The sequence below is a fragment of the Lissotriton vulgaris genome, chromosome 4_1 (assembly GCF_964263255.1).
Source record: "Lissotriton vulgaris chromosome 4_1, aLisVul1.2, whole genome shotgun sequence".
NCBI classification, from domain to species: Eukaryota; Metazoa; Chordata; class Amphibia; order Caudata; family Salamandridae; genus Lissotriton; species Lissotriton vulgaris.
In genome coordinates, this window is record NC_141691.1 from 1,987,546,467 (window position 1) to 1,987,558,901 (window position 12,435).

The window sequence follows — 12,435 nt, forward strand, 5'->3', positions numbered from 1 at the left end:
GTAATAATACTTGGTTTGACAGCTTCTACCGACTTTTTAAGAGAATTTGTTGATTTTGAAGGAAAGCGAGATGTTCCATGTAATTGATTTTCCATTGTGTAGTTTCAATAGTAGTCCATAACGTTTATGCCATTTGACATTCTGTTAGGTGTGTATTTAGTTAGGATGCTATTTAAGCTGGCATCTACTTTATTTTGTTAAGTTGTCATTTGGGCTGATGCCTTCAGTAACATCTTGTACATTTGTTGAGGAAAGTTCTAGTGGAGGTTAAGCAAATGATGTTCTATCAGGATACCATTATAGTACAAGGTATGAATGGAGAGAAGTATGATGAGGTGTAAGGAGTTTTGGAAAAGCTGAAAAAGAGTGGGCTTACAGTCATGAGAGGAAAATGCAAGCCCCTGTATAGGCATTGTCATAATTTACACACACCGTCTCAGGTAAGTGTATGTGTTCAGAGGTTTATATGGTGGATGCTGTAGTTAAGGGGCCTGTTCCCAAGGACATTGATCCAATGCACGAATAGTATTCGAAGTTAAACAATAATTCTTCTAGCATTTTACATCCTTTAAAAGTCTTAATGAAAAAGGGTGAGAAGTATGAGTGGTTTTAAGAATTTTAAGACACTTTGATGCCATAAAAGTGCAGATGGAGAAGATATCCACGTTATACGGCCGGTGGGCATTGGAAAATGATGTCTGCAAAAGGTATTAGTTGAAAAGGTCTTGGTTTAGTGCTGGTTCAGGTAGAGAATGAGGAGGAGAAGCTGGTGGTGTTTGCTTCTTGGTCCCTCAAAGGTACATACGTCAGTTTTTCAGGTTAATGAATAGAAAGCGTTGGCTTGCATATGGGTTATCATACCGTTTAAGTTTTTCCCTTGTTGTGTATCTTTTGTTTTCATGAATAATCACTGACTTTTAGTGAATATGTTTTGTAAAGGAAGTGAGAGAGCCACACCCTGGATTATTCGATGAATGGGGGTGTTGGAGAATTCAATTTCTCTATGGTATAATTACCAGGACTAAATAAAATATCTTTGTTATCTGTCTATTGGAGGCCGAAGCATGGTTGATGAGAGTTCTTATATTATGTAGGTTTATACGAAAGCTGTGAAAGGAGGTCAAACTTAACTGCATGGTAGTAGATAGTTTGAGGAAGATTGCCGTCAAGGGTTGGCCTACTTTCTGATTTTCAGAAAGGATTTTAGTTGATTGGAGATGAATTGTACAGGAGAAGGAGTTAAGCTAGGATGACTGGTGGGTTCCTTCTGTTGGTGTTAAAGAAAACAATATTAAGATGGCATGTGATTGTCATTTGTGAAGGAATCTGATGAATGCAATTGTCAGACAAGTAGTGATGGCTAAAGATGAATCCGATGGTAGGTGCTGTGAGAGATTGCATGCTGTTGCCAAGGTTAGCAAAAAAGGGGTGGCAAGAGAAGCCTATGTCATCAATAGATGCTCTTGAAGAGCTATGGTGTAGGTGAGGGTAGAAACTGTGGAACCGTTTGACTTGCTTTTACCGTTAGAGAGATTTATCGTCTTGGAGTGGATTACGCAACTAAGTGGGTCACACCCATATGTGCGAATTCTGCCATGACCAGTACGGTGTTAGAATTCCTGAGGAATTGATTTCTTTTTGTAGGTATTTCCAAGGTCCACTGCATTTAGTTACATTTGTTTCCTAATACCCAAGCCAAAAAGAGTCCCCAGGTATTTTAAGGGACCAGTTTGCCATTTGAGACCGTTCATTTTGCGAATACAGTAAGTATTCATTGTCTTACATAATGATTGTAACTCAGTAAAGGGGCAGCCTATGACTTTGGAACTTTCGGATATATTAGAGACAATCAGTAGAGCTATTGTTTCATACCTGAAGCAAAAGATTATTATTCGATTTTGCGGCAAGGTTGTAGGAATAGGTCATCACGTTGAATCCAGTAAACAACTCATTTCGTATTCTGGAGGTTGAGAGGAGTTCTAAGGACAGAACGAAAAAGAGGGGTGTTAATGTGAAGGAGGATATAGATAGGTCGTTCCCCCCTGATTGGGCTTTGGGTGAGCAATATAGAGCCATTGCTTCTTTTAAGAATCATGGTCCCGGAGTGAATTGGTTCATGACTAGTTCCAGATTTGTCTAGTTTACCTTTTCAAATGCCTTCTCAGCATTTTCAATTTACAAGGGAGATCAGCCTGTAATCTCTGCCAGTCCGGATCGTTGTTATGTTTCGGAGTTGTGTATGTCACTTTTTCTCCCTTCATGAATTCTTGGAAAATGGAAAGTTATTTTCCATTCATTGTTTTTTTTATCCAAGTATGTTTGTAAAATAAATAGAGAAGCCAAACTAGCCAGGCAAGTGCGTATATTGCACATGTAATTTCTGCTTCTTGCAGTGGTAAATTTCCGCTTTATGTGCAAATTATTTACCATGGTGATTTTATGTTGATATGCAATACACCTAGGAGTCTAAAGTTTTCAGAATAAAAATTAGAACACTATTCCACTGTACTGCTAATGAGGTCTTAATCTGTGGTTGCAAGTTTTGCTTTGTAGTGAGCCCTCAGGAAAGTGGCCTTACTTAGGGGCCAATTAGGATGGCGGACGGATGCATGACCGCTGGGCGTGAGGCGGCGGAAAATGCACCTCATCGTCCGCCAGCAGCAGGCCTTCCGTCCGCCATATTAGGAAGGGGAACTGGGCACATTTACCGTCCGCCGCGTAAAAACGTGAACCGCCGCAGGAACACGCCAGACACCATGGCGGACGGAGCCAATCCAGGCTCCCCGCCGTGCGGAAAGACGTCCCGGCCGTCCGCAATATTACAATGTCGCAAACAAACCAGAACACCGCAGCAGAAACACCTCCATCTCATAGACGGCAGAAGCACCACAACGGAGAGGGAAAGCATTGCCACGAGACCCACCGCACGGACCCAACTGCCATGGACCCAGCCCTAGTGGATGTGGACCCTTGCCTGTCAGGTTTTCCATCATGGGGGTGTGTTTTTGATGTGGGTTATTGGGGGAGGGTGTGTTCATGGTAGTTTTGGGTCCTGATTTGCTGGATTGCATGGTACCTTGCGGCCGCCATTTTTTTTGCGGTCTGACTGCCGCGGTAGATTAGCTTTGGCCCTTCCGCTGATACTTACATTTGTCGATGTTATTTTCCGCTACGGTCGTGGAGGTTGATTCTTTACGTTGCCCTGGCGGTGTTATCCTAATCGTGCGGCCGGTCACTCCGCTGCACTGTCAGCGGTTGGGCCTGTTACCGCGGCCACTCTGTCTGTGCAGTCGGTTTTTCTATGGGTCTGTCGGCGGTCTTTTGGAGACATCCGTCTGCCGCGGTCGGGTTTTGCTGGAGGGGAATCCTAATAGCACCGCCGGTTTCCCCACGGTGCGGTCGGACGGTCATTTCCCGCGAGACTGGCGGTCCGGACGCTTTCTGTTCGCCATCCTAATCGGCCCCCTAATGTCCATTACAGCCCCATTTAGGAAATGGACACTGCACCCAAAATCAAACTCTTTTACTCACTAGTATATTATACTTCTGGGAACGTGAGCGGTTCTTTCTTGCGAGATGGGTTGTTTAGGTGTCTTTGATGCTTTTTTTAAGCGACACATCTGTACTGTTCGTGGCTTTATTTTATCAGCCTAGTATCTTTATGTATACTTCTAGTAAGTGACCTTCATTGCATCCCACAAAAAAAGTGACATTGGTTGTCTGAATAATTTTTCTTTTAAAAGAGTACGCGGTCCAGCTAATCCATTTGCGGGATCATCAGAAGTTCATTCACCATAGCTTAGTCTTTAGGGGTATGGCTAGAGACGACCAGGAAACATTTAATGTCGGCATTCAGTCCTTGTCCAGCTGAAATCCAATGCAGTCATGGATCTGAGGTGCACAATGGTTCTATAAAAGATGAGTCCTCTCTGAAAGGAAGGTGAGTTTTAACCTGTTTTTTTAGTTTCTCTTTTGCTTCGTCTTCTTTGTCTTGATCTTCTAAATTGGTGATGTCTTCTAGCTTGTGGGGTCTTTGGTCATTGGACGCATTGACCGATGATCGGCTTGGTTCGGCATCCTGGAGTTTACCAATTCTGTTATCTGCTCTCTGGGACCCTGGAAAACAGTTTGGAAGAGTCTTTCCTGGTGTCTGCAGTGTCCATGTACGATACAGTTTGAGGCTTTGTGTCTGGTATGCTTAGAAACACAAGCTAAGTCGCTATTTGATAACACTTATTAGCCACACACTCCTTTTTCATCAATAATTTTGTCTGGCAGCCCTTGATGTGCCACCCAAGTCATGGACAATGAAACACTGTGCAAGGATATCTCTGAACTTCTTGAGCACCGGCTGAAACTTTAAATAGTCCTAGAAAAACTGGAGATGTAAAAAATATCATTGATACAAGTGACTTCATCTATGAATTGTTGGAACGACTGGCAACACCTGAAGTGCTTTCACACCTGTCTGTTAAAATGTCTGAGTCATGTGAGCGGTTAGTGTGCACCACACCTATGGGAAGGAACCTGATCACAGCTACCTAAGGGGGTAGCATGCTAAATACCTCCCCTTTGAAAGAAGAGGTGCCTTTACCGTTTGGTAGTGACCATGAAACACTGAAGGAGGAGATTTCTGAGATTTGCTGTCAATGGTTTCAACGAAACATCACACTGGAAACACAGCATAAGTGAAATCAATACAAAGGACTGTGTCAAGCCAATTGCAGATACTACTGAGGTCATCCGGCAAGAGCTGCACTTGTCCAAATGGTAATAAAGGAATTACATGTAAAAACAAAAGCCACATAATCCTCTGCCTTCATTTGAAAACACGTTTCGAGAGCAGACGTTCAACCCAAGGTAATATTTTGGGTGTGTTAGTACATCGTTTTAACTGTTTTGCTATTTATTTAGAGAGCTCCTAGGAAATGGCAGCAGATGTCCATCAGTTACACCACTGGTAGAGTTTGCATGTACCCGAGTGCATCTGCTTCTACGTTTGGAGTCAGACCAATAGAACTGATTGCTTTCTTTTTTTCTCTGCAGACTTTGATCAGTGAGCACTTTGGAGAAGATGGGTCTCAATATGAGAAGGAAATCAAGGATTTCATGAACCTGCGGCAGGTCTGTTGATTTTTAACTTTCAATATTATTGATTGGGTATGCCATCATCTAATTAGATATGTGTATCTACAGCAGTGCTTTAAATGGGAAAAAATAAATGCAGGTACTCATTAAAATTAGCTAGAGGTGTAGTGAGGGGGCTGGGCTAAAGGCAAGACATGATGATACTTCATGACTTCTATATTAGTTGCAGCACACACCAACACACACGAGAAATGTGTTTATATAAAAGAAAGCAAGTTAACTCATTACACAAAATGAAAGAGAAGTGCTATAATATGTTAACTTCCCTTTTTTTTGCAATAGATGCACCTTCGTAATGCCATAATGTTAATTGCTGTTTGGCACAAAACCATATATTTTTCAGCACATGAGTAGGAAGAAACTGAGCCTACCCCCACGTCGCACCAAAGCTCTTATGGCACCAAGCAAATGAAGCAAATCATTATGAGCCTCCTCAGAAGATATCTCTTGTTTCTTCCATAGATCTATCCATTCATCCTTTCATCCTACCATTTACCTGCTGATGTCTACCGTTTAACCTTTACATTCTGTTGTCTATTTTGTCTTTCATCCATCATTCAGTTTTTCACCATTCCGTCTGTCCACCCTTCATATACAAACCTATCCATCCTTCTAACTCAAAACCTATCCATTCATTCTTTCACTCATCAATCTCTTTATCCACCCTTTCGCTCATCCATCAATCCTTTCGCTCATCTGTTCATCAACCCTTTCACTCCTTTATTCCATCTGCGCTTTCATTCCATCACCCTTTCACTCAATCCCTCCTTTCACTCATCCATCTCCATCTCTTTCATTCATCCTCCCTCCCTTTCATTCATCCATCCAATCTTTCACTTATCCACCCAACACCCCCCTTTTATCCAATCATCCACCCTCTTTCACCCAGCAATCCCTGCTTTCACTCATCCATCCATCTATACATCCACACTTGCTCACTCATCCATCCACACACTCACCACTGAAAATACCCCCAGTTCGACCCAAATCTCTTATGGCACAATGTAAATAAAGCAAATCATCATGACCTTCCACAGAAGATAGCTCTGGTCTCGTCCATAGATCTATCCATTCATTATTTCATCCTCCCATTTATCTGCTGATGTCCGCCATTTAACCTTTACATTGTGTCGTCTGCTCTTTCTTTCATCCATCATTCAGTTTTCACCATTCAGTCTGTCCACCCTTCATATACAAACCTATCCATCTCCAAACCTATCCATTCATCCTTTCACTGATCCATCTCTTTATCCACCCTTTCGCTCATTTATTAATCCTTTCGCTCATCTATCAATCAACCCTTTCACTCCTTTATTCCATCCACCCTTTCACTCCATCCACCCTTTCACTCGATCCCTCTTTTCACTCATCCATCATCCATCCTCCCTCCCTTTCATTCATCCAATCTATCACTTATCCATTTGTCCACCCCCTTTCACCAGGCCATCCATGCTTTCACTCATCCATCCATCTATTCATCCATCCATACATCCACCCTTGTTCACTCATCTATCCATAACATTTACACTAGAAATACAACATCCATTGCCTCATCTTGTTCTCCATGAAAGTTGTGACTCGTATCATGCTCTTTTTTTTATTTTTTATTTTTTTATAAAAAAAAATCTTTGGAAAACCTCATTTGTAGCATTACAGGGAATTGCAGGCACAGGCCAAAAAATCACTGGACAACAACACAGAAGGATTTAAAGCCTCGCACAGCGAGAGGCAACAATACTGTAAAGTTCGACGTAGCCCCTTAAATCAGGATTGATTAATTATTTTGTCCACAATGTTCCAGAATATGAGAGGATTCCAATTTATAATAAGTGTATGAGGATCTTATAGCATGCGATATTGCAAAATCAGAGTCTGAGCAAGTCTCAGAACAGGATAATAGTCTTCAATAGAGGTTCACAGGTGGGAAGCTAAAACAGGATGTGAAGTAACAACCACTATGTACTGGACCGCAGCGTCCTACTCACGAAAACAAAAGGCAGCGGCAAAGTTACATAAGTACACATTACAGAAGTCTTCCCAATGAAACTGGACCCCGGTCCCTCATCTAGTAACTAAGTATATAGGAAATAAGGAAAAAGGATACAGAAAGAAGAAGAAAAGGAAAAAGTAGGGCCATAGAAACAAAGAAATAACATAAAACACGTCCCATCCCCCAACCCCCCACCCTCCCACCCTGCATACCAGCGGAAGGCCACAGCCCACCCCCCCTATAGGCATGCCTGTCGCCCCAGTAAGAACCCCGAAAGTGGGAAAAAACGGAGGAGGGCCCTAGCTCCAGCCCCAATCACACCCCCCCCCCCTCACAACCTAAAAAGCGTAAGCCCACCAAGATGAAAAGTGAGCATCAATTTACGTTCATCCCAACCCCCCAAGGTCTCAAGCACAAGCCATGTTCCACGTCGGCACCGGGGTCACCCATGAAATATCATAAACAGTCAGCGTTCAACCCTGGCCAGTCCGAGCAGAAGTCAACAATCTCCCCATTACATGAGCAAAAAAACTCAATGGACCAACAGTATCAGGAGGGGCCACCCAGTCCCTCGGCAAATATCGCGACAATGACTCAGAATCAATCCACCAGGGTACACTTATCGTCATCCAGAAAGCAAGACGCTGATGGTCAGGAAGCGGATCAACCGGCAGGGAGGTAAAAAGGGCAACAGACACGCAGTCCCGGCCATTGTGCTCACTGATCCCGCAATCCAACACCACACACCCCTGGGAGTCCTCGGCGTCAACAACCTGAGATAGTTCGGGCATTCATTCCTCTTTGCATCCGTCCGCCTCTAGAAGTCCTGTGGCAGGAGAAGTGGCCGACTGCGAGGCATTTATGACCATCCACCGACTTTTCAGGGCTTAGTGCAAGTCTTTGATAGCCAGCAAGACATCTCTCATTGTAGGTGCCATCCCTCCTCCTCCAATATACACAAAACCTCCTTCCTCCAGGGACAGATAGAGAGCCAGCTCAACAGGCAGTCGGGATCCGATTAACAACTTGCAGTGTGCGAAGGGGTCATAAAGAAGCACACTCGAGCCCACACACACGCACAGTGCCGCACTCCGCTTACCAGCCGTAACTGGGCGAGAAATCTCCCACAGAAAGCAGCCTCGGACGGTGTATGGTCACACTCCGGCAGAAAGTCCGGTCCGGGCAGTTCACTCTGCCTCGCAGCCTATTGTCTCCACAATCACAGGCACATACGGAAAACCTGTGCCACGGAGCTCGGAGGTCCAGCGCCGCTACTCGCCCTTTACCCACATCAGTGTGCAGTTCCAGTTCTCAACTCGGGGCACCGGACCATCATGGCCGACCAGGGCCGATGTTTATCACTTCCGAGTCGGCTGCAGCGCCACCCGAGGTCCCGGCTCGCCCGCAGCAAAGGCCGGAAACTTCACGACGGCGGTTCTCGGTCGTCCGGGGCGGTATTCGAACCGGAGTTACATGGTCGGGCCCCGCCTTCGCTCATCTGCACGGGGCCACGGCTGGGATGCAGGATCATTGACAGGATGGTGCAGGAGGCGAGGGCGAGCGGCGGAGCCGGGCGTCTATGCGGCCATGTTGGCCGCCGTCTTGGCTCCTCCCCGTATCATGCTCTTTTTGACTACTCTCTCGGAAGCCTCTGTCATCTGACACTTGTTTGCACAAATGCGCAGGATAGTGTGGCTGTGATTGACAGCACAGGGCCTGAACGAACCCTGCTCTTTCAAGCACAGCGTGATGGTGAGCACCCTGACATTATTCAAATGAGCCCTGCTGAATAGCTCAAATTATAAAAAAACAATAAGGGCACCCAATCGAGTCAGCACAGGACCTCGGGGAACACATGAGTAAAGACAACAGCGGTCCTATGCAAGGAGGGATATAGTCAAAAGGTAAATATAGACACAATGGAAACTATATTGTAAATTGACTTGCCCAGCCGGGCAGAGGTCTAATATTTAATTTAGAACCACAATATTAGGAGATACCTTCAACAATTTCTTGGAGATGGGCAAAAGCCTGTGCCCAGACGTTTACAAATTGTCATGGTTAGCGGAGTGGATAGAAGGTAGAGAAAGGTTTTTAGGCAAAAGCTATTGTTTTCTGTGCATATAGCAATAACAGAATTCACATTTACACCATTACTTGAAATATAGTAACAGATACACAACAGAGTATATGGTGTAGAAGTTGTCGACGGCATTTCGATCCCATTACATAGTTACAGGGATCATCATCAGGACTGAGTAAAGCCTAATCATTCCTAGTAATGATAGCCTAAAGGAAAGGGGGGAGAAAAATAAGGAAGTTTGTCCAAGAGAGGACACATTTTAGTTATCGCTACACACTTACATTTGTAATTTAAACATAAGTGACATTCAGTGTTGCCTTAAGGGCCTATAACAAGTCTTTGTGCACGGGAAGTGAAGTAAAAGAATTTAAAAACTTTGCTTTAAAGCTAATGCATTCATTCAACGTCCGTGTTTTTTTCTTATTGTGCCTGACAGAGAATAATGACCTTCATACTGCTGTGTGCCTAGTTGGTGCCCAGCCGTGTGCTAAACACCAGAGTTTTGGCGAGATCCTGCAGTAGTGATGGGTGCGTGTCCTAAGGCGTGCATAACATGCATGTAACGCACAGGGACTTCTACTTCGGCGAAGAAAGAGCGGCACGTACTCGGTACTAAAGAAGTAACTAAGTTATCGGTGAGAAGTGAGGGGTCGCGATCGCCTACCAAGCAATCTACAAGCTTACCGCATTGGGCGAGGCGCACACAGTGGGTGCCGGCCGGTGGCAGGGAGTAGGGGGCAGTCGTTATCTGCAAAGGGACCGGAGGGTCTATAAGTAATCAATTAGTTCTGAAAACAGGAATCAAAAATTGGGCGCTGGCTAAATAACTCACCGGCTGAGGAACCGGATAGTCCCAATTTAAACTGGCAGCTTAAACGGTGATTACGTTTCTGGCAGGGTTAGGTTTCAGGCAGGTATGCCACGGAGATCAATTTCCTAAAATTACGAGAGGGAACATTAACAAGGTAATGGGAGTCCAGGTCGTTCGTGGTGAAGCGCCTAAGAAAAGAGCTTACCCCGTGGAGTGGTTGAGGCGCCAACAATGGGCTGATTCCTCACAGCCTGAGGGAATCAAACAAGGGGGAATTTAGGCTTAGTAAGCAAAGGGGTACAAAATGCCTCAAGGGATTGGAGAGGGGGGTGGTGGGTAGCCATGCGCTTACCTTAACAGACAACTGCAAGTGCTTCCCGGGCCAGTGCACAGGCGAGCAACCAGGAAGTAAATTTATACCTTGGTGATTGGAGGGAACGGTCCCATGATGGGAGTGGCGATAGGGGATGCACACTGATTGGGAAGGGCAGTCACATGGTCAAAATAAAAATAAAAGAAGGACATGGGGCGGCCATGAAGGGTGAGTGAAGGGTTCCTAGGATTACAGTGAAAGTGAATAAAGTGAGAGTGTGATAGCATAACGTGACGCTAAAACCAGTGAAGGACAATTTAAACATGCACAGTTCAAAGTTCCACATATTCGACTTAGCAATTCATTATTCAGAGCCCAACTAGCACAATCTATGCAAGGTTAGTCCAATCCTTCTGCTGATTGAGTCCGGAATTCTAATAGCTTGAATCCTAGGAACCCTTCACTCACCCTTCATGGCCGCCCCCATGTCCTTTTTTTATTTTTATTTTGACCATGTGACTGCCCTTCCCACCCATCATGGCCGCCCCATGTCCTTCTTCTATTTTTATTTTGACCATGTGACTGCCCTTCCCAATCAGTGTGCATCCGCTATCGCCACTCCCATCATGTGACCGTTCCCTCCAATCACCAAGGTATAAATTTACTTCTGGTTGCTCGCTTGTGCACCGGCCCGGGAAGCACTTTCAGTCGTCTGTTAAGGTAAGCGCATGGCTACCCACCACCCCCCTCTCCAATCCCTTGAGGCATTTTGTACCCCTTTGCGTACTAAGCCTACATTCCCCCTTGTTTGATTCCCTGAGGCTCGTGAGGAATCAGCCCATTGTTGGCGCCTCAACCACTCCACGGGGTAAGCTCTTTTCTTAGGCGCTTCACCACGAACGACCTGGACTCCCATTACCTTATTAATGTTCCCTCTCGTAATTTTAGGAGATTGATCTCCGTGGCATACCTGCCTGAAACCCAACCCTGCCAGAAACGTAATCACCGTTTAAGCTGCCTGTTTAAATTGGGACTATCCGGTTCCTCCGCGGGTGAGTTATTTAGCCAGTGCCCAATTTTTGATTCCTGTTTTCAGAACTAATTGATTACTTATAGACCCTCCGGTCCCTTTGCAGATAACGACTGCCCCCTACTCCCTGCCACCGGCCGGCACCCACTGTGTGCGCCTCGTCCAATGCGGTAAGCTTGTAGATTGCTTGGTAGGCGATCGCGACCCCTCACTTCTCACCGATAACCTAGTTACTTCTTTAGTACCGAGTACGTGCCGCTCTTTCTTCACCGAAGTAGAAGTGCCTGTGCGTTACATGCATGTTATGCACGCCTTAGGACACGCACCCATCACTACTGCAGGATTTCGCCAAAACTCTGGTGTTTAGCACACGGCCTGGGCACCAACTAGGCACACTGCAGTATGAAGGTCATTATTTTCTGTCAGGCACAATAAGAAAAAAACACGGACGTTGAATGAATGCATTAGCTTTAAAGCAAAATTTTTAAATTCTTTTACTTCACTTCTCGTGCACAAAGCCTTGTTATAGGCCCTTAAGGCAACACTGAATATCACTTATGTACAAATGTAAGTGTGTAGCGATAACTAAAATGTGTCCTCTCTTGGACAAACTTCCTTATTTTTCTCCACCCTTTCCTTTAGGCTATCATGGCTAGGAATGATTAGGCTTTACTCAGTCCTGATGATGATCCCTGTAACTATGTAATTGGATCGAAACGCCGTCGACAACTTCTACACCATATACTCTGTTGTGTATCTGTTACTATATTTCAAGTAATGGTGTAAATGTGAATTCTGTTATTGCTATATGCACAGAAAACAATAGCTGTTGCCTAAAAACCTTTCTCTACCTTCTATCCACTCCGCTAACCATGACAATTTGTAAACGTCTGGGCACAGGCTTGTGCCCATCTCCAAGAAATTGTTGAAGGTATCTCCTAATATTGTGGTTCTAAATTAAATATTAGACCTCTGCCCGGCTGGGCAAGTCAATTTACAATATAGTTTCCATTGTGTATATATTTACCTTTTGACTATATCTCTCCTTGCATAGGACTGC

The 12,435-nt window shown here is 44.8% G+C and overlaps 1 protein-coding gene across 1 annotated transcript in view; it reads left to right on the forward strand.

Annotated features, from left to right (window-relative positions):
- The window catches only part of RHPN1 (rhophilin Rho GTPase binding protein 1), a 362,986-nt gene that overhangs the window by 228,635 nt on the left and 121,916 nt on the right, over positions 1-12,435 (forward strand). The window contains exon 5 of the mRNA XM_086966302.1: positions 5,047-5,124. Within this exon, the coding sequence (XP_086822428.1) occupies positions 5,047-5,124 (78 nt within the window). The remainder of the gene's footprint in view (positions 1-5,046; positions 5,125-12,435) is intronic.